The 23,167-nt window shown below is 40.4% G+C and overlaps 1 protein-coding gene across 1 annotated transcript; it reads left to right on the top strand.

Annotated features, from left to right (window-relative positions):
• Positions 1 to 120: 120 nt before the first annotated feature.
• On the top strand, positions 121 to 21,411 carry TMEM27 (transmembrane protein 27). Its single transcript, XM_010581525.1, has 6 exons — positions 121 to 211; positions 583 to 641; positions 6,961 to 7,046; positions 13,832 to 13,948; positions 16,739 to 16,933; positions 20,966 to 21,411. The coding sequence occupies exons 1-6, from the start codon at positions 145 to 147 to the stop codon at positions 21,120 to 21,122; spliced, it is 681 nt and encodes a 226-aa protein (XP_010579827.1). The 5' UTR covers positions 121 to 144; the 3' UTR covers positions 21,123 to 21,411.
• The last annotated feature ends 1,756 nt before the right edge of the window (positions 21,412 to 23,167 follow it).

The raw sequence follows: 23,167 nt of genomic DNA on the forward strand, positions 1-23,167 counted from the left end.
AAAATAACGGGGGTTAATTATTAAACCTTTTACTTGGTTGCTCACTTGTGCTGCTGATGCTTTAATCCTGGGTCACAGAAAGTTTAAGAGTGCTTTATAGGGGAGACTCACTTCTTTTTGCCTGAACTTTTCCACACTGACGGGATGTTACGGGTTTTGCTGCTTACTCTCACTGTAGTTGCCATTGCTCATGCTGAGCTCTGCAAGCCAGGTAGGTTTTGCAGCTGATTCCCATCCTTCCCCAGGTAAATTAGCTATGAGTTTATGCCTACAAAGCTGCCAGCTTCTCAGATTTTTATTTTAACTGGTAGTCTCCAGTTTGAAGATTGAATCGCCGAGCATTCACTTCTTTTATGAGTTTGCAAATTAAGTACGGAAGTTGATCTTAAAGAGTTCATGGTAAATCTCACTGAGACTCTGTAGGGCTGTGGCTTTTTTCATGCTAGTAACTTCTGTTCTAACCAGGTGATCTGTTAAGACACATTTAGAAGCTGCTGTTTGTGAAATAATTAGAGAAGTAAATGATTTCAAATCCTATTTTGGCTGACTATCAATATATTTGCTTTTTTCTCTTTGTGTCAGATGCACAGAATGCTTTCAAAGTACGGCTTAGTATCAAAACAGCTTTGGGAGATAATGCAGTAAGTAAAGTATCTTCACATATTCTTTCTAACTGAATATCTGCCAAAATAGGGGTAATATATACTGTAAATTTTCTGAAGGCAGCACAAGCAATTTGTTCTGAAGTGTTAATTGTAATAGCTTGCTCAAGGCATGATTCAGGCATCCATTTCTTGACATTTGACTAGCACACTCCTTAAAATGGCATCCTTTAAGAGAATTATAAAGCTTGCCTTTTCATAAAGATAATTTTCTGTCGAAGATTTTTTTTTTTCCTGGAAAAACAGTAGAGATGTTACACTTTATGCATGAGAGGTGCTGCATAAATCTAAGTCTGTATTTTGGGAAAAACACTTCTGCTTGAGAGTGCTAATTGTAAAGTCAAGCATGTCTGGGAAGAGAAGCAGGAAAAGATTGTTAGGTCTTTATGAAATGGGACTTTATGTCAAGCTCTCAGACAAGCATGATCTGTAGAGACCATTCAAGCATATCTCATCAATTCCCTATTAATGTAGGGTTTTGGACAGTGGCTTCTCTTCTCTGCCTGTAGTGCACAGGCTAGTCTCATGAGGACTGAAATGCTTTGGCTTGAATTAAGTCCTTGGGCTTAATGTAGAAGCACTGGTGTGAGAATAAGGGTCTGGGATACATAAGAGATTGGGACATTAGATGACTGAATGGTCCTTCCTCATCTAAAGCGCTATGAAATATGGCAGAACCCAGTACTTCATTTGCAGTTTTGCATGCTTAGAGCAAATCTGCAGCGTGTTACAGGGCTCAGCATAAAATTAGATATGAAATGTCTTGGACAGTCATCTCCACTGGAACTCTGGTGTCTGTGTTAGGAGTCCTGAGAAACAAGCAGCAGTTGGTTACATGTTATAAGAGACTGGAGATATGAGAATCTCCCTATGACTGTAGAAATAGCTCTAAAATTACCCTGAAATATCAGGTAATTTAAACTAACATTAGCAGGGACCTAATTCCACTGGTAACTTCATAAACCAGATGAATTGGGAAGAAATATTCAAGATACACGCTAAAGTATTTGTCTGTGGAAATTCATACTGAAGTCAATCCTCTTGGGTGAGAGACTTTAATTAAACAGTACTGCGAACCCGGTTTGTTTAAAAATTTATTAAAAATAGTGAAATCCTGTGGCTGAAAATAGGTCAAAATCATTATTGAAGCTCCTCTTGATGATAACTGCTAAGGTTTTGATTTAATCTTGGTTCAAAATAGTAGCAAAGAATGAAAATTGCAGTTTCCAGTAATGCTCGCTCTTAGTGCTTTTTACTTCTCCAACTACAGTAAAATAAGGGGGTTTTGTCTGATCCTTTATGATTTTTTTTCATCCAAAAAGAGTATGATGCAAATCATTAATCTTAAAGGCACTTTATATTACAAGAAAAAAGCAATAACTGAGGAGCCTATTGGTTTTTGTAGATAGATGGTAGTTTATTTTATATAACAAAATGTGTGAAGGCCCTAAGAATGGGGCAACCTAGAACAGCATTTTAGAACAATAACATGCTGAAAGTGGTCTGATGCCATGCAAAATTACCCACAAATAACAATTTATTAAGTACACAGGTAGTAGTTCCGTTTCATAGCCATTGCAATCTTCTCTGCAAATGACTGAAACTGAAAACTGAAAGTACTATCAAACTGAAATCCATTTTGATTGAAGAATTTGGGACACTTTTAAATTTTATTTATTTATTTTAGCAAAGAAAAGCATAGTACTGTCATTGTATCACAGTAGGACACAGCCAGCTTAGGAGATCTTTGTAGGATGCTCTGCTACTGAATTCCGTTTCATTCATTTCCAAGTCACTTCAACCTAGATGATAACAGAAGACCCTGACACTGTGGGCATTTTGTTCTAGGACTGGCAGGATAACTCCAATGTACATTCAGGGGCAAGGAAATAGGTTAGTGTAGTTTTCCCCATGGTTTAGGTTTAGTGCATGCCATCTACTTTGTGTGAGGCTGATAAAGACAGGACACCGTTTTTTAATTTGTTCACAAGGTAGGCTGTACTTTGAGGCACGGAGTGCCATTTAGTTTATTTGTATAGTTCTTATCACAATGGCGCTGGAAAGAGCAGCTAAGACACAGTAAGTATTTAGCTGTTATCATTTTATTTGCAAATAATGGGTGTACTTGACAGAGACATTGTTTGCTAACCAGTGGGAGGAAACATGGTGTCTGTAAGCCTAAATGGAAGGAAGGTGATTTATGAGTCTCTCTGAGGATGGTGTTAACTTTATGAGTGGCTTCTGGAACAGCTGCTAGTCAGTAGTTGCTCCTACTCATGGAGTTAGCAGAGTGGTAGAGGGTTAATTCAAAAGGGCAAAGACAGCTAGGGAGTGAGCTGAAGTGAGTGCACTGAGAAGTCTATGTAACTTTATGTCACCACTCAGTTTAACAGTAAGAGTCAAAGAGCTGGCACCTCAGGGGCTGCAGTCAGGTGAAGTAGAAAGTGCAGTTCCCTTCTGGCTCATGTATTCAGGCTGTTGCCAAGGTAGAGGATGAAGGGGAGAAAGGCTGATGTGCACCTGGTGTCCTGCCACCAAATGGGACCTGGAAGTGTGTTCCTATGTCTGTAGCCACACTGCAGTCTGAATGGCTGTCTAGTTAAAACACAGAACCATTCAGGAGGGAAGGGACCTTGGAAAGTCCCTAGTCCCCTGCTGCTCAAAGCCAGGTCAACACTGAAATCAGATCAGGTTGCTCAGGTGTCGTGGTTTAACCCCAGCCAGCAACTAAGCACCATGCAGCCACTCACTCACTCCCCCCCACCCAGTGGGAGGGGGGAGAGAATCAGGGGAAAAAAAGTAAAACTTGTGGGTTGAGATATGAACAGTTTAATAGAACAGAAAGGAAGAAACTAACAATGATAATAATAACAATAATAAAATGACAATAATAAAAAAAGAACTGGAATACACAAGTGATGCACAATGCAGTTGCTCACCACTCGCTGACCAATGCCCAGTTAGTTCCTGAGCAGTGATCCCCCCAGGCCAACTCCTCACAGTTTTTATAAGGGGCATGATGTCACATGGTATGGAATACGCCTTTGGCCAGTTTGGGTCAGCTGTCCTGGCTGTGTCCGCTCCCAACTTCTTGTGCCCCTCCAGCCTTCTTGTTGGCTGGGCATGAGAAGCTGAAAAATCCTTGACTTAGTCTAAACATTACTTGGCAACAACTGAAAACATGAGTGCGTTACCAACATTCTTCTCATGCTGAATCCAAAACACAGCACTATACCAGCTACTAGGAAGAAAATTAACTCTATCCCAGCTGAAAGCAGGGCATCAGGGCACTCTTGTAATATTATAATCTCATTCTACTAGCTGAAATTTTGTTCTCCTTAGGGCACTACTATAGCATTTCACCCCATCAACAACCTACACTCATCATCTTTTACCCATTATCTCATCAACCTCCTCTTTCACTAACAGGCACTTAAGACTGGCTTTTAGAGTCAGCTGTGTCTAATTCTGCTCCTACTTAACATAGAAAGGATGGCAAGTGCAACTGAATCAAGGTCTTTGTTTTTGCTCCTTTGTAGAGCAAAGATGGTAGACATTAATAGTTCTGATACCATCATGTAATGTTTCATTGATAACAGAGTTATCTTAAGTTTATAGTGTGTGGTTGCAAATGGTATTTAATACATTTCCTCTAGAGCAGCATAAAATGTGCATCAATAGCTGCGCTTCATAGGAACATAAGAACAGAAGCAACATCCTCAGTCATCAGCTGCAGTCCAGGCCTTTGCAACTGGAGGATAAAGATGAAAATGATAAAGCCCCAGAGTAGAACAATTTGGGTTTCTTTGCACCTATCCCTCTGACTGGAGAAAGCTGATGATTAGCAATTGGCTTCTCGCAATTTGTGCCCACTTGTCCTGAGTTGATACAGTTTATTAGCTTAAAGGTATTCTTGCCATACTTTTCCTCCTCATTATGTTGCCTCCCCCCTGCATATTCCTGCATGCAGTTATGTACAGAGGTTCTTGTTCATATGGAGCCCACAGCCATCTCCATTCCTCTGCCTCCCATCTGATCACCATTTTCTTAGAGCTTCTTGTCCTTCTGCCCAGAATGTTGTCTGCAGCATCTTCTCCTCACTCAAGCAGACCCCTGATTTCTGCTGAGCTTTGTCTGCTGGTCTCCTCCCCCATTTCTTGCAGCTTTCTGTTTATTCTGTCTTTTTAAAGTGCTTACTCTTTCAGCTGGGGCTGGAGTTCCTCACTACAAATTATTTTTCCTGTTTTGAGATACACTTTTTGTTATCTGACTTAAAGAAGCTCTAGGCTACTGCATTATTTATGAAAACTGAATACTTGATAGTGACAAATTGTGCGTATATACATGTACTACGCTAAACATAAACATATCAAGTACATATACTTGGTAGTGTTGCATTGCATTTGTGTCCATGTAAGCATGAAATGGAGTGTTCTTCATCATTATCCATTTTCAAGACAACTGATTAAATTATCTCTACAGCTGGTTTAATCCACTGGATAACAAATTATTTTTTTCTGTCCTTTTGGACCTGTTCTCAAAGACTGCAGATGGCATGTAGGGATTCAGTCAATAGTACCACACACAGAAAACAGGAAGGTCTTCCCTTATAGTGCTGCAAATTGTGCTCCGTGGTTTAAATACAGATGTCTTTAAAATTACAATAAATGGTTTTATGGCTCTCATCTGTATTAATTCCTCTATTACATTATCTCTTTTTCTTTTAGTACTAGTTGCTGTCATTACTGTCACGGTTTCATCAGCACAGTGGGATCAAAATACAGGCTTTTATAATTTCTTTTCAAAGAGTGTCTCTTTTTTTTTTTTTTTTTCCAGTTTAAGTTCCCAGACTGGCATGCATTACCACAGTATGCTTACACCTCCCTTCATTCACCAAGAGTGGTGAGTCAGAACCCAGGTTCCCAGCCTTGCATCTGGATTGTAATGCTACTCAAGTTGGCTGTTGCTCAGCTTTGTTGTCCCTGTCCTACCACATCTTAGAAAGCCCATTTCACAACTCATCATTTGCCAAGGGATGATAAATATGATCAGTATGACTTTCTGCCCTTTAAATGACTGCTTCCTTCCCTGCTTAGGTTCCCAGTCCACAGGATGTCAGAGCAAATGAGGGCTGATGTCTGGAATTTGGATTCCTTCTTTTTGCAGAGAGGTTGCAGCTCCATGCATCCAAAATCAGAATTTAAAAAACAGAATTAAGATTTGGCATTTTCAATGCTGTTTAGTCTACTGCTTTTTGATGTATGTTGCTGGTTTTTGAATGTGTCATGAAGGCCTGTGAAAAAGTAGGTCAAAGTTGTCAACAGGGTTAAGTATCCCCGCCAGTGGGTGTCTGGTTTGGATGATTACAGTGCAGATTTTTTTAATGCTGAAAGTTAAAGATTAGATTTGTGTTTTGATTGACTGAAGAAAGCTACCTCTAACCTCCATTAACATCATTCCAAGAAACTATTAATCTTTGTAATCTGCTGAAAGGGGAAATTCAAATCAGTATGCCTCAGTCATGGCTCTTGTTATAAAAATGTAATAGGTGCAGTTCTTACAGGTCATTGGAATTACATATGTGAATGAAAGTCCAAGGGAACGTAGTGAAGCTATCTCAGAAAACTGAAATTATGGAAGCATGATTTTTCATCAAGACAACAGAGAAAGTTTTTGGAGCCTGCATTTTACTTCTTATTGAAGTAGTAAGGGTGCTATTTTCTTCTTTTGTCTCATGTGTGATGTAGTAATTTGTACTATAGTTGAGTCTGTCTTCTTGTTGCAAGGATGGTGTGCAGCAATAAGGCCATAATCTCATTTTATTTCCTGGTGTCCGGACATCCAACTCCCAGAGACTACCTTCAATATTAAGGGCTTTTTTTATTTTTGGGCAGAGCCAAATGGTCTTTGAGAGTGGATTTAAACCTTCTACTTTAACAGGGTTTATCCAGCGAAAGAGGCAGGGTGATGGCTGCAGCTCTGTGGGGAGAATTCTAGTAATGTGCCTAGTCTTTGGTACACGAAACTTTAAATCTCCAGTTTGGTCAGCCTTCGGAAACATTCAATTAATTTGTTTTTTTTGAAGCGTTCTTTGCACTTTATATTGCGCTTTACAACAGCCATTATAAAATGTCCTTTGTGCACACTAAATAATGGGCAGGAATTTATTTTCATAGCACAACCAGAGAATTTATTCATTTTCTTGATCAATATAGAATTTCAAGTTCAGTGACTCTTTTCCCTGTCTGTACTGCCAGCACTGGTGCTGAAACTGATTATTTTCCACCTTCCTTTACAGTATGCCTGGGATGCTAATGAAGAGTACCTCTTCAAAGCGATGGTGGCTTTTGCAATGAGAAGATATTCCAGCAAGAGCACAACTCAGTAAGTGTCTACCCTGATTTGCCTTATACATATTAACAATGCTGCATGTAGCCACCCGTTCTCTGCTGTACTGAACTGCAGAAATCATTATATACAGCTTCTAAAAACAGACCGTTCCAGTATATTTCTTTGACACCCGGATATATCTTAAACATCACACTCTGTCTTGAGCAATGTTCAATCTTTGGACCAGTATCCCTGTTGATGTGAAGTGACACAGCTATGGATCTCAGTGGGATTGTGCCAATTCATTCTAGCAGAATCTGGCAATAAGACATCATACCTTCTGGAGACTATACCGGGAGGAGGTGAAGGGGCACATTAGCAAGGTCAAGAAATGCCATACAGAACCTTGAATAAGCAGCTCTGGTGCACATTTTCTTAGAGCACAGCTTCAGCAGTATGCTGAAGATGAGCTGACTCAGAGAACTGGAAGGTAGATAGTTATGTTAGTGCTGTGTTCTGCTGGGGTATCTATCCCTAATATTGCAGTGGTTGAGTTACCTAGCATCAAAAAGTTTCAGATGTTGCAGTTCAGACATAAATTAGCCTTTAATTGGTTTTGGGATTAAATCTACCCTGAGGTATTGAATATTCTTCTCAGGCTTCTGATCCTTGCTACTTAGGAAATTAGATACCAGATTAGACAGACCATTTAGCAAGCTGTGTTTTCAGTATGTTCTTATCTTTCTTAAATGAGAAACCTTGTAAGTGTATTTCTATAGGCCTATTATTTTTTCATTGTTTTTCAATCTCAAAGGAAAGATTTATGGTTTTGGTAGGCTAATGAGGATAAGGTTCTCAATTTACTTTAAAAAAACCTATTTCAGGCTGTCATTGCATCAGATGAAGCATATTCCACATTTGCAAAGATACTAGTTAACTTTAGTCACATGATGATTATTGTGGCTGCTACACTTTCTCTTAAATAGAAGGTCATTTCCCCCTCCATGTAACAGGAGTGTTTGGTTCCTTGCTGTTTCATTTTTATTCCTCAGAAGTTGTGTCCTTTGAGCAAGACAGCCATTACACCAAGCTTAACAAAACCAGCCAAGTATGCTACTGCACCCAATTAAAATGACACTTAAAAAAATGAGTTCAAGATAAAAGCTAATGAAAGGTGATTATGCAGGGCTTTTTCTCAGGTTTTCAAATTAGCAGAGTTTTCATCCAGTATCTGATCCATAAAGATCTGCTTTTGTATATTTATTTTAGTCCCAGGTCCTTTTTTAAAATTATTGTCTTCCTTCAAAGTCATGGTGCTTTCACACAGCAAAAAACCTGTGCCAGAAGCCAGTGATCTTTTTCCACTTCAAGCACCATGGGTCTTTGCAGACTCAACTAATTCTAGAAAGCTTGGTGCAGGTATGGGAAAAAAATCAAGCCAGTATGAAAGGAGTTAAAGTTTTAATGGAAGTTACTTCTATCGACTCTGGGAAATCACAAAATTTATGCTCACTTAATTCAGTTCCCTACCAAGACAGTTTGTCCTATGGACAAATACAATAATGTCAGTGTTACTCCAATTTGGAGGTGGAGTTGCACACATCAATAATTTCCTGCTACTATGTTTGTCAAAGGAGAAGTCAGTATAATATTTGGAAACAGCTAGGTGTGGGCATTTTACCTCTTTTTAAGATGGTATAGGAATTCCTCATGGGGTATAACTTTTTGGGGTGTACCTTGGAGGTATAACTGATAACTCTTCTAGGACTTCTAGATACCTTTGGGGTCATGTGTAGACAGCATGTCAACTGAAGGACAGCTGTGCAGCTCTGAGATCTGGTACAACTCACTAGGCAACAGGCTGAGGAGTTTCCTATCCATAGATCTCTCCCAAATCCCAAGGAACCTCAGAGTTCCCTTTCAGTGATGGAGAGCTAGATGAACCTCCCAATACACCCCAAATAACCTGCCTGTTACATGGGAGCAGGAAAGCTATGAAAGCCTCCATCCTGTTAGAAGTCCTGGAAATAATGCATTCCTTTCGCCACCCCTGTGGCTGGCAGCTGGAGGGGTATAGGGGAAGGAGTGCAGTCCACCTCCATCCCCCTGCAGTGGGTATGGAGGCGTGGGAGCACTCAGCATCCCAGAGGGTACAGCAGCATGCTGTGCACACAGGAACATTACTCTTGCATAGCTGGCAAGAATAGCGGCAGGGGCTTGCAGTGTGGTGAAGAGGGAGGCAGAAGCAGGAGCTTGTGGCAAATGAATTACACTACACTACAGGAGCTTTTACAGATAAATGCCGACAGATTTTCTTTGGGAGCTGTAAAAGATCAATGATCAATTATTCTGTCATAAAAGAACAAACAAATTGCTTGTGACTGCATTCTGGTAGCATCTAAACTCACCCAAATTTCACATCTGGTTAATTAAAGATTTTTATCAAAATAAAGACTCATGAAAAATTCACCAGTATTTTACATAACCAAATACTGGTTCTGCCAGGGTATAAATTCTGCACAGGGCCATAACCAGGATGTGACATACCTTCCCTTTAACATCCCGTTAATTTCTAACACACCCACAGCCCTGCAGTAACTCACAGCCACCACTAAGTCCCACATGAGACCAAATGCCATTAACTTCAGCAAGCTGGATCACACTCCAAAATAATGTCTGGTGGATCATCATAACCATTGTTGCAGTCCGTCCCATCATTTTTGAGATTCAAAGTCACCTTTTGTTAGGCTTCTGAAGGCGGATAAAAGCCAGCCTGTAATGACAAGCATTTGAATGTGCTGCTGGAAACAGCAGCTGATGCTGTTGTTGCCCTTGTGTAACCACTGAGTGACCCAACGCAGAATGGACAGGATTGCACATTACATCTCGAGTTCTCTAAAGTTAATTTCCAAACTAAAATTTAATAAATCATGGAGCTGTGTTTAATGTTTGAAAGGCTTGTCAAATTTTCAAGTTTGTGTGAAACGGAAGAAAGACACAATCCATCACATTACTCAGTAATTATTAATACAGATAAAATAAATACTTCTTTTTCAGAGAAATAAAACCGCTTTATTTCCTGCTATATTTAATGCCTTTCAATTCATTCTCAATACATATATTCATGAACTATATAAGCCAACCTTTGATCTCTCAGTGTTAAAAAATGGTTGGCTGTAGTCTGTGTTAGTAACTCTGGTTTCTCTAATCTGTCACTCATTTGAAATAATACACATCTCTTTTGGGCCTGAAACTAGTTAATCTTTAGAGCAGAAAGAATGTAATCACATTTACTTTCATTCAAGTAACAGAATCTACTTTTGGTACATCTTCCCTCCATTAGTAGATAAAAAAAGCTGCAGTTTTCCTCATGAAATGACCAGAAAAAGTTCATCAACATTATCCATCTTCCTAAGACAGGCTGTTTTGATACTAAAAATATTGTGACCATTTAGAACAACAAAATAAGCTTCAAGAGTTAAAGCTGTTATGTCAAGGTGACCCCATGGCTGGTGTTCACAAAAAGGAAGAAAATAACGTTCTTTTGCAGGAGCAGCTGCACATCAGTGGTTTGGAAGAGGCCTGATGCTTTTGGGAGAGCTGGAGTTAGGTGCTTGGGACTTGGGGACTATGGTTCTCCCACAAGCTAACAGCCACTGTAGGCACCCAGCTCCCTTTGAGTCTCTGGCAGCTCTTTCTTACCCCTAAACAATCCTTTAAATCTCTGTAAGGAACAATGATGGTGTTTCAGGCCAAGGAACCATCAGGGTTTCCTGCACTCTACTCACTGGTGTTCACTTGTATATATTAAAGGAAATACAATTTTGGACTTTTGCCGTGGTGCCATAAGGCAGAATGAGGATCTTGTCATTTTGATGGTAACAGTGTCCTGTAAACCCCATGCCAAAAGTATATCACCTGCTAAGGAAATAAAAAGATGTTCACATATATGTTTACAATAGACTTAATTAGCATAGTGCATGGAGAAGTCAGTTTTCCCAAATCTAAACAGTGTAAAAGCATAGTTTTATAACACTTCTGCATGCTATGAATCAAACCTGTGTGCAGATAGCACGGGGTGGGGAAAAAAGGTATAACTGCTGCAAAGAAATTGCCACATTGGTGCTTGTTGAACCAGTCTGTTTTGGTGTTTACTCAGTCCCCTTTGGACTTTTTGTGAGCGGTATTATTCTCGTTGGAGCCTGGAAGGATTTACAGTATTCAGATTCCACTGATGAAAAAGTGGTGGCAGTGAAGCCAGGTTTTGGAGGCTTACAAAGGAGCAAGGATTTTAGACACAACAGGGAGCAGAAAGGAGGCAAAATTTACGTATCCTAGTGTAAGACTTGCTGCTGAATTGATTCAATACTGTGTTCTAGAGAGAGAGAGATGCTGCCCCTAATGATGACCGGCTCTCCTATCTCATGCTGAAAGCCTCGGAACTGTAGGGAAGACCCCAGGTTGGAGGGTCTCTGAGTCTCTGAATGAGAATGATGCAGTCAAGGCGTTCTGCCAGTCTTTATCTATCAAATTTCTTTCTCTTTGGGGATCAGACTTTCCACACTAACCCCATTTCAAGAACATCTCTAGAGCAACATGAACCCAGATTTCCTACCTTGACCAGTTTTTGATTGTGCCACAGAAATTCCAGCTTTAAGTACTGCAGTAACATGAAGCTTTGGGTACTACTGTTATAAATTTTCCTGATGGAAAACTTCCTCTGCAGATAGAATTTTAGATATTCTGTGAAGTCAGCAAGAGTTTGTCAGCCACCAGCCAAAAGCAGAATCTTTTTTTCCCCCTCCTGTAAATTTTGTGCTTTGCTTTTGTTTTGGGAGGAATAAACCTGCTTTCATCTTCTGACTGTTGCCAGCAAACTGATGTGAACACCATTTCAAATTCCAGAGGGTGGCTTTCCTCTTTTATCCATAAATTTTGCAAATCCATCTGTATTTGCAAAATTGACATTGTTTCAGAGAGGTAAAAGTGGGTATTTCAGCTCTGCAAAATCATTGCTTTCCATTTTATTGCGTGTCAGTATGGAATATATACCTTATCTGTAAGACGAAGGTTGCACTACCGGAGGTGCCCAAAACACCACCAAAAAACTTTCAGCAATAGGTAAAATATTTCAGGAGAATATCCATAATGAACTACTGTGGTCAAGCCAATGCCTGTCCTGCCTTAAAAGCGAACTCGTTCTTTTTTGGATGGAGACTACACATTCACGGGCAATTTTGGCTCCCTTCTCTTCCTTCCTACCTCATACTTCCTGCCCCTCAAGCCACTGCAGAGGTCATTTAATTATATTTGTAATTAGCCAGCAGATGGCACTACAAAATAGAGCTCTGTGGCAGGGGAGATTGCTTGCAGCTGGGGATTTGTCACCCTGAGAAAGAGCACAGGCTGGAAAGGAAATGTTAAAACTTGCATTTTGATGATGGACAGGCCAAACCTTAAAACCAATTACAGTAGTTAGTAATGGGCATTGCAAACATCACTGCAGGCAATTAAAAGAGGGGCTGCATCCTTCTTCGCTGCCACACTGCAGGGTTTCCTTCTCCAGAACAGCAGGTGGTATTTGGAGACCGATCATCCCAAGGAGGGTCTGTCAAGACAGGGTGGCTGTGTTGTGCGTGTGGCCAGGTAGACCTTGTGCAAAAGTGAGCCAAGCTGCTTTCTGGAAATAAAAATGATCCTAATTCTTGGCCTGGACTTTCAGAATATCTGCTTGCTGCTTGGACATGGCCAGTAAATCTGAATCCTGAGCCAAATTCTTTGGGTTATTTAATAATGTTATAGAGCTAAGTATTTTTTTCCATTTTTATCTCTCTACCTATCTGTCATTGAATTCATAAAGGCTTTGGCTGTCCTTTTATGATACATACTATGTTCCTTGCCATGCTGTAATAAATGCCACATTATACAATTCCTGTATATTACATAAGTTTGGCTGGCTTGTTTCTTAGTTGTGTGAATAAACTAGGAACAGATAGAACAACATGGGGCACCATCTATCCTCAGTCACTATTATGATACTAATGTATTAGCCTTCACTTCTTTAGTTTAAATACTCATGATGATGTCATTCCATGAGTTTTTTCTAATGATAATTCCACCATTTACTAGTATTAGTGGTAGAAAACAAATTTGTAAGAATCTGAAAAAAGTCATTTAAAAGACATTTCACACACTTTTTACATAATATGCCACAAGAAGCTGTGTGCCTGTGCCCTTCCACTATTAACTTCATATAAAGCTGAGCTGTCTTCTTTTAAAACAGTTAAGATAAATATTTGTCATAGCATAAGCTAAAGGGCATAGGCCAGTGCCAGTAGAATGTCTAAATTAACCTGTTGCCTCCACTCTGTGCCTGACTCTGTGAACAAAAATGTCAAAAAGAATAATCTAAATTTTGTTCTCTTCCGTCCAACAAATGTATCCTGTAGAACGACTGCACCCACTTGAAAATCATGTGGGGAATCCTGCATGCCTGGTTCCTGTGGTATTAGCTGTCAAAACCAAAATTCTTAATTCCCCAATGCATTTGCCCCACTATATGGCCTTTGTCACAGCCCTGATGATTAAGATGCAAATATGTATTTTTCCATTTGATTACACTAAATGTATGTCCAAGACCATGCAAGTTTTTTTTTATCATACTGGGAAATGGGAAATGCTGTGAGTGATATTTCTTCCTTGAGCATTAACTGTTAACTTTTTTAAAAGTAAGAATTTCCGCCCCTTTAGATGAAAGCATTATTTTAAGAAAATCTAAAATATTTCAATAATTCCTTCCATGCTTCTCTAATGATGATTATTGGTTTAACTATCTGCAGAATTTCCGATGTGCTGCTTTGCAATGTGACGGATCGGGTGTCATTTTGGTTTGTGGTCACAGATTCTTCCCAAAACATGACAGCTGTTCCTGGAAGTGTGGTAGAGGCAGCCATCAGGTACAGTCACTGCTTCTGCAACCTTTTCTTCCTTGCTGACTGAGGATGCTTTCTCTTTCTGGGCCTGGTATGAATGAGCACTCTGCCTCTTTAAGGGTGGGCTAATCCAGGTAGTTAAAACACCAGGGGGTCAGTACTCTTTCATGCATGTGACATTAGCGGATTTTTGACAGTCCCACAGAATGCAAAGCATGTGAGCCTTGGGATTATAACTTTGGTAGGAGTCTCTCTTAATGCTGGAGCCTCAGAAGAAATCTAGTCCCTTTCCAGAGCACTACTTGTAATTTGCTGTCCAGTGTGTGGCACATACCCTGCTCTCATCCAGGTGCTACATTTCCTAGCAAGAGAGCGTTCTCCCTCAGATGACAGAATTGCACATTTTCTGGGTGGGATTTATATCCTTTAACTTTCATTGCATGCCACATGCACATCTACACCTGGACTAATGACCATAGGCTCCCTTTCGGTGCTTCTCAAGTACAGGTCATCTGACTTAATTTAGAAGTCAGCTTTCACATGAGAAGAGCTTGTGTAAACCCTTCATGAGCAGAGCTGGCTGTGTCCCAGCTTGGCTTAAACAATCTTATACTCACATTCTTTTCATACCAGCTCTTTCTAGAATGCCAGTCAATATCGTAGCAGAGCATTGCTTGTGCAAAGTACCATGCGGTACAAATCAGTTTGCTTTCTACTAAATATTGCATTCTGTAGCCAATAAAAGCAAGAGTGTGGAGCTGAAGAGGGAAAAAGAAAAAAATGGGTAATCTGACTTCAATGGTTGACCAAACCAGCATAAGGGGTTTATAGGGATGACTCCCACAAGCAGCATAACTCACATACATTTCTCAAGCACGGAGTGGAAAACAGACCTCTTTGTTTTTAGGCATTCTGTACTTTGTCTTGAAAATTCATGTTATCTCTATGGAGGTGTAATGCCTAATTCCTGATGAATGAGTATGCGTTCTTTTGGAAAGATTAACTTAAGCTTATGAGCAGATTAAACTATTTCCTACAGAGACGCCAAACAATAGCTTCATAGCATTAGTGGAGGAAGCAGATTATTTATTCACTGAAGCTCTCTGTAAGAGCGCTGGAATGCAGGGTTTTTGCATTTCTGTTATTCTTTGATACGTTCAGTAGCATAAGCTGATTTATTTAAGTCTGTGCCCTGTTTGCCACAGAAATTGGATGCTATTATAGTATGTTTGTTTTTCAACTGTTGTCTGTCACCCAATAAAGAATATGCTGTTTATGAAAAGTTTTAATTCCTACCTAACTTAGAAACAAGAAATAAAATGGCCTATAAAACTACAATACTTTTTATTCAGTTGCTTCTGATTGCAGGCTTCCATACTAAACCATTATTCTAATTCTTCATACTACAGTAGCACATAAAAAACTACCCATGGACCAGAATTTTATTGTATGAGATTCTCTTCAAAGTAAGAATAAAGAGGAAGGTAAACCTTCTCAGAGCTATGTATGAGACCCAAGATCTTGTATAAATATACACAAGATGTATTTATGCATATACAAACATGAAATGCACCTCTAGTTGCCTGCATGTGTTTCAGCACATAATTCTGTAACTCCAGCCATTAGATGAGGGTGAGCAATGCTTATTTTAGCTGTTCACAATCATCCTTTCATATCAATAAGGATGAAAATATTTTCTAAATCAAAGATGGCTTACTGTATAATGAGCCTTGTAATATGCCATGGCTTTCAGTCCTCTCCCGGAATGCTAGCTTTCCATTAAGGCTAAGAACTTCCTGTTTAAGGGGCAGTCAAATGTTACGGTTTCCAAGAAAAGAAATTTGCAAAATCTTACCTGTATTTCCCACATATCTGTTCTTAGGAAATACTTGCTCTATGGTAAATAAAATTAATTGTATACAAGAAAAAGCTGCTGTAAATCATAAAACTGCAATCAAAAAGAATCTCTCAAGACCAATATATGTAATATATTTTCTCGAAAACTTCTAACATTTTGAAAAATTAATGAAAGAAACTGCTAAAGCATCTTAAGGCTGCTTAGATTCAGATCCAGGAATACCAGCAAATGCTTAGAAGTAGTGAATGTGGGTGAAGATATCCGTTAAAGGGTAGCAGTTGTACTACTCATGTGAAAAAGCGTATTTCTCAGGTTTATAGTTTCTCATAATGGAAAAAATGTGCAAAGTACAGATCCCTTTAGTTCCATCCTGCAGGGAAGAAGGGCATGTTGGCAATAGGGGTGGATTCTTCTGGACCAAATTGTGTTCTGTGCCTCATGGACCTAAGAAAATCTACAGCAGCAAAAGCAGATGTACTAGCCATCCTGTACATGCAGGATGGTTCAGTTTGAGGAGCCAAGGGGCACTGATAAATCCTCTGAGCATTGCAGGGTATACCTGCCACTCCCATGCTAATCTTGAATGCTGCATGAGCAAGACATCAGAGCCACCCTTACAGATTACAACCTTCAATGTCTTCAGCACATGGTCCAAACCAGAAATAAATAATAATACAGTACTTCAGGTCTCATCTGTATTTCCCAGTTTTTCAGATAAATACATACAAAAGTCTGGTGTTCAAAACCTTGTGAGTGTGTGGGTGTCTATGGATTACTGACAAGGTCTATGTTAAAGTGAAGGTCTGTGTAATCCTACCAATATCACGCTGGATCAAATTCAGCCTTGCCAGACTTGCAGCACATACATTAAATTTCCTTTTCTTTTTTTCTTCTATCTTTTTAACTTATGAAATACCTTTATAAAGAGTTGTAATGTTCTTTGTGTTTTTATGAAGGATGAACCGGAACAGAATCAACAGTGCCTTCCTACTGAGTGACAAAACACTGCAGTTCCTGAAGATAACCTCAACCTTATCACCTCCAGTTGAACCCTCCACGCCTGTTTGGCTTATCGTATTTGGTGTTGTTCTTTGTCTCATTGTGGCTGGAATTGTTTTCCTTGTTGTTGCAGGGATTCAGCAACGCAAGAAGTAAGCGGCTTAGCTTTTCTTCTGGTTTAACTGAATACTGGCAAGTTAAGTCAGCTGGGCTGGCTTTGCTTTTCAGATCAGAGAAATTATAGCTGTGCCCCCCCTCCCTCCATAGGTAAAGATAACCCATGTGTCCTTTTCCGAGGAAAGGAGTTAAATTTTTTAACTATGAAGTATAGATGCCTTAGTAATGCTGGGGTGTAATGAGGAAATAGGGAGTACAAGAATATGATCCTGGAGGCCACCTAACTAGAGATGATAGCTTTACAAAGACATTTGCTGTCATTCTTCTCAAGGTTTAGTGTGCCACAGATGAGCCACCTCTCACAGACTACCCAAATAGCTACCAAGAGGGAGAAGGCTGGCAGTGACTGCACCCCTTCCAGGGCAGTAGTGTCAAAAGCTGGCAGGGCTAGAAAAAAATCAGCTGCTGCAGTTTGAGAAGCCTCAGTAGAGGACACAATAATGATTAATGTATGGCTGAAGAGGGCCTGCTCAATGGAACAGTGCATGGTCTCTCCTAGCATTCATGACCTGATGAGTCCGAAGTACGGAGCACTTCACAGGTTCATGACCAGGTCTCCCCATGACCCTAGGTGTTTGCTGTTTGGCAGTAGGGTGGGAGAGAGATACTCTCTTTTCCTCAGTTTCTTCCCTGTGGTGGCACTGGTGAAAAAAGAGAAGGCTATTCATGCTTCCCTAGTGTGAGCATGTTGGAGCAAGACAGAGAGTAGGTGAAGTTTTAGTGCCGCCATCTCTGTTGGCTCAGAGTTGGGCATAAGGAATAGAAATTGCTCAGCTGAGCTGAGATTCTGCCATGCTTTAGGCTGCCGCGGAGGTTAGGTTAGCACAAAATTATGATTTCAGCAACAGAGTCATACAGGAACAGCAGAAGAACTGAAAAAGGGTAAACTTCTGCTGACAACTAGATAATGTTACAATTACTGACTGTATGGTGGACTGCATCCCCATATAGTGGTGCGTTGCAGAGACTTTTCCTTCCTATGTCTTTATCACCTTGAAGAACAACATTAAAAGATCTCAGAAAAACAACACATTGTGAAGCATAAGTGCTTCTCATAGAGAACCCTTAGTAGTGTAGTCAGAATCCCTTCAGTTACATTTTGCATTGAGAAGAGTTGCACGAATTTGCAAAACCAACCCCTTTCTGTTTTCAAAAAACAAAATTCAACAAACAATAGATGAGAGGTTATGTTGGGGAAAGAATCTGGGCAGGTACTTGGGATCTGTGGATAGTTTAAGCCCTGTCACAACCTTTGAGGTGGTATGGGCTGAGTTATTTCATCCCCTGAACCTAGGCAACCCTTCTGTAAAACTGGAGAATAATGTTGCTACCTGAAGCCCATACCTGCCCTCTGTGTAGTATCATGGCTGTGTGTCTTTATAGTGCCTAACTTAAAGTGGGTCTTTGAACATTTTAAATAAGTGTAATATAAATAAATTATGCTAAATAGCTATGATTTTTCTAGCTAAAATAATCATTTGTGCTTCATATCATGCTGAAAGACAGCATTTTCCCCCCCTCTGTTTTCAAAATAACTCAGATGAGCTTGAGCAGTTCCCCTCAATATGGTGTAAACTACATGCTTTTATTGTCATACTACCAGTAATATGGTTTGTTGCTGCCTGCCTATGGTCACTTGGCATCCTCTGTGTCTCATGCTCTTTTTGTCCTTTTAGTTGTTGTGCTCCTTTTCACTCCTCTGTCTGCCTTTACATATAACCTTTCCTCAGAGCAGATTAATCCATGATTGAAGTCTAACCCTCCTTTCACATCAACGGCATCTGCAGTCAGGGGTGGGGGAGGGAGAGAGAGGGTAAACCAAGCATATATTTCTTCCATCTACTGTTGCAAAGACTGGAGAGGTAAAAGGGCTGGTCTGGGCTATTTGGCTTCTCAAAAGAAGAGCCAGACATCAGAGAAGAGAAGAGAATTTCGAAAGTGCTCATCTCTTTTTCAGCCACCAAAGTATGTGACCAGGTTGTCAAAGACTTCAGCATGTCCAGTAATGAGTTTTCTTGGAAAGCTGTCCAGAGCTGACATAATGGCAGCCCTGTTGCCAAGTAAGCTGTGTTGGAAATCTGGCCCCAAGGATGGTGTTGACTTCTCGTAAATCTGGCATTTTGTCTTTGTAGGCCTTTAAAGTAGAAGTTAAATACCTTGGTTCAGAGAAGCCCAAAAGCACGTGCTTCAGGCTGTTTGTACTCAGAGTGGCAAGGGAGCACATGATTGGCCTATAATGGAGTTTCAGTAATGAGTTAGACTCATGTGTCATTTTTTGAACTGAAAGATTTTCTTAATTATGTCTTCACTGTGCATCACTGCCAACATGTAAAATTCCAAGCTGCAGCTGCCTGCAACTTGAAGAGCTCCATGTGATTGTAGGCCTGGACTCTACAGTGAGCTGGATCAGACACACAGTCTCCCAGCCTTATGTTTGTTCTCCTGTCATTGCAGCAATAGGACACCTCCCTCTCTGATAATAGATTTGGCACATACCCAGGGCAAGACCATCCTCTACTGCTGTGCTGAACTAGACCGAAGTCTGCCCCTACCCCTCAAAATCCCATCTGCAGCAGAGGCCATAAACATTTGCCTTGGGAAGAGTTAAAAAAGAGTAAGCACACACAGTGTTTCCCTCTATTACTGTCCGAGCATCTAATTTGCAGCTGGGGGCCTTACTGAGCTGGATTTGGTCTTTGTGTATTGGGTAACCCACAATGTTTTCTCTTCCCTTAACTTGTTGAGTCTCCCCTTGGGCTCACAGAAATTTTTAGCTTCTCTGAATTCCTATGGCAACGAGTTCCACACATCTACTCCTCTCATTTCTTTTGAACCTGCTTCTTAGTATCTTCTTTTATGTTCTGCCCCCACAGTTTTTGTATTGGAGAACACTCCTTTTATCACTGTAAGAGCAGATACAGCAGCCAGAGGTCAGAGGTTTCCACTACTACCCCCCATGTTTATTTTTAGCGAGTCTGTAATGCCAAGAATCTCCCAAAGGCCAATGAAATTTTATTATTGTTAATATTGCTGTTATTAGCAGTTACACTGAGTCAGGTTGTTACGATTGTCCTGCGTCAGATTGTTACAGTACATGTTGTGGGATAGGAAGAAGCAGTGTAGCTGACCTTTGAGTTTCTTATCCTCTGAAACCGCTGATGCTGCAGGCTGTAAAGTACAGCAGGTTTTTCAACTATGAACTGGTAGATCTCAAGGTCAGAATAAATCTGGAATTAAAGAAACATCATGACATGTTGACTGATACTTCTGTATTACATCTTCTCGTGGTTGTATTTTTAGATAATTTTATTCAGCAACTATTTTAATATGCTCTTGGTGAGAACTGGAGCCTGGATAAGTGAAAGCCGTGCAATTGTTTGATCTAGAAAACAAAAGTATACAATACTGGGTAGGAAGGTGGCTGTTAATGAAGTTTGAACTAAAAATGCAGATTTGCAGCATTAAAAGTGCCTAACTTCTGGAGAAGATAGTCAAGGAGTGTGAGCGCACTTGGGTCTTCACATTTGGAGGCTATAGTCTAAAGTTTCTAAAAAGTATGTTTTAATTTGTCCGCATCATGGGGTGAAATCTATGACATACATAACAGGGTCAGACTAGACATTTAGTGCAGTCCTTCCTGACGTAAAGCAAAAACAGATTTAGAGATTTTTTCCATTTTTGTTTTGCACCAGCTTTTCCTTCTGCACCCTCCAGTCATTTTACAGAATAAGGAGGTGAAGTAATATTTATAACATACTTACAACATGTTTATTCTAGGTTTTCTGGTTCCCAATCCTGACCTCAGACTGCTAAACCAGGGCTCCCAGTCTGTGGACCTCCCACCTTCCATGGTATATTTACAACAGCAAAGAGGTGCACCAGATTATGCCTTTCAGAACATAACCTACGATAAACTCCTGACTAAATGTGCAGTTTTCTGTCTGTGGAATCATGGTGGAGTGCTGCAGGTCAACAGAATAAGATGATTCTCTCTTTCTTGTTTTTAGAAAGAATAAAGAGTCAACAGAGAGAGAAAATTTAGAAGAGAAAGGTGAAGTGACAGTAACAGTAGAAAATGGGATTCCTTGCGAAGCACTGGATTTAAAAGCAGGCCACATTAATGGAGTCTTTGCAGCAGATGATGAACGGTTCACGTCCTTATGAAATGCTGCCATTGCTATCTGGCGGTTTTTTGAAAGACTCCTGTGCCTACTTTATCTCGTCACTACTTCTGAATGTCAAACATGAAGACAAGAAAAATGTCCTTTCACTTAATTTCCCTTGAGAGAACCTTTTGCTGATAACAAATACACTCGAACCTCCATTACAAAGCTTTTGTTCATGAGCAAAGCAAATGAGAAGACATCAAATGATATCCATTAAAGATTTCCGGAAGATGTACGGCAGAACAGGGTTGAAACCTGCCTTGTGTCAGGCATTTAATTTTTAATGATTATTTAAATATGTCCATTGCTTGTGTTTCCCTGATATAAATGTGAAACTGCATTATTCCTGAATGTCACTGGGGAGATCATCTATCATTGTCAATTCTTGCTGGGCTTTCTTTCAAGCCATATGCAAAAGTTTCTCTGTAAAATGACTTATGTTTGCTGATATGCAGCATGCCTTTGGGTGGAATAGTGATCAGTGCATGAAAGTTTTCATTTATCAAGAAAAAAAAAAGCAAGCTTTCACAGCCTCTGTAAGAGCAGGTTAAAAGTGGCTGGGTCATCTATAGCTTTAGGGCTAGCAAAGGTCTGGTACTAAAAGTGTTTTTCACTTGACAGTCAAAGTCACAGATTACATGACGTGGAAATTAAAAGTTGCAAAAGTCTGAAATCTGTTGAAATTAAAAGTTGCAACAAAGGGCAGATTTTCCAAAGGTGCAGTCTGTGGTTGGTGGCCCAGCTCTCATTAAATCTATGAGGGCATTTTGCAGCTCTTTGAAAAAATCTTCCTTACATTTTTTAATAATAAAAGTAGAGTAGATTTCCAAGACATAGCCAGCCTGGGGTCAGATGAACCTTCATGTGACAGCTGGATAGCTTTTGGAAAGATTCAGTGCTTGAAACACCAGCTGCTGGGCTTGGTGCACCTGACCTGGGTGAGCACACGCAAGCAGTGGTAAGTCAGCAGAGACCATTCAAACCTGCGTTTCCTATTTGTGTGGCTGGGAGTTGAGGGCATCAGGTGGTGCCAGACCCTAAACTGCATTGTGGGATTACTTTGAAGTCAGCCATACATACAGGCTACATACATACATACATACGTACTACCTGTGCCCTAATCCTGTTCCCATTTAAATCAGTGATAAAATTCTGACTGATTTCAGGAGATCTGGGCCCCAGTAAAGGGGAGTTGTACATGCGGGTACACAGAGAATGAAAGCGTGTTGAAGCAAAATGCGATATCTGCAGTCACCAAACTGCTGCCCATGTCACTTGGAGGCAGGATTTGACCATTAGCCATCCTGTTTCCAGTGTCATGTTTGGAGGGAATATTAGAAAACCCATCTACTTATTAGGGTTATTCCATCAGACTCCTCACCAACAGGAAGAGGGTAAAACAGGGTAAAAGCTGCTTGTAAAGGACCGTCCAGTGTCCTGAAAGGGACAAAAGTTTCTTGTCTCCCAGGGTACAAATTCTTCAGCATTTTGGCTGTAATGAGCACCTTTGGCTGTCCATTTGACTCAGTGCTGGCTCTTGGGAACAGGGTGAGCAGAAGGGGAGGAATAGGAGGAGGAGAAGGGGAAGCAGCGGGGCAAAGGGAAGAAGCTGCACGGGGGAAGCCTGAGGCTAGGGGAGACCGGGAGAAGAGGGCTAAATGCAGAATAAAACTATGGAACCCACTGATCATTTGCCTCACGTGGTCTCATCTGTCACGGTTATCTTTGGTGTCCCGCTGGTGGGTCCCTCTGGACAAGGACTGTGTCTTCTGTGTGCCCCTGCTCCATTCTGGAAAAGGATTAATAAAGTCAGTTGTTAGTGGTAATATCTCAGTGCTTCAAAATTACCATCCACAACATGGAGATATATTTCTCACAGGAATGTCAAAGATTAAGCTTACCAGTGTTGAAGATCATTTGGAGGAAGGATATAGAGTACAGTGTTATTATTGCTTCCTCAGACATTGCTCCAAGGTCTTTCACTCGGGCAGAGTTTTATTGAGGTAATTCAGATCCCATCATTTCTAAACCTTCACACTTTTC

Source organism: Haliaeetus leucocephalus, unplaced genomic scaffold (assembly GCF_000737465.1).
Source record: "Haliaeetus leucocephalus isolate CR32 unplaced genomic scaffold, Haliaeetus_leucocephalus-4.0 Scaffold795, whole genome shotgun sequence".
NCBI lineage: Eukaryota > Metazoa > Chordata > Aves > Accipitriformes > Accipitridae > Haliaeetus > Haliaeetus leucocephalus.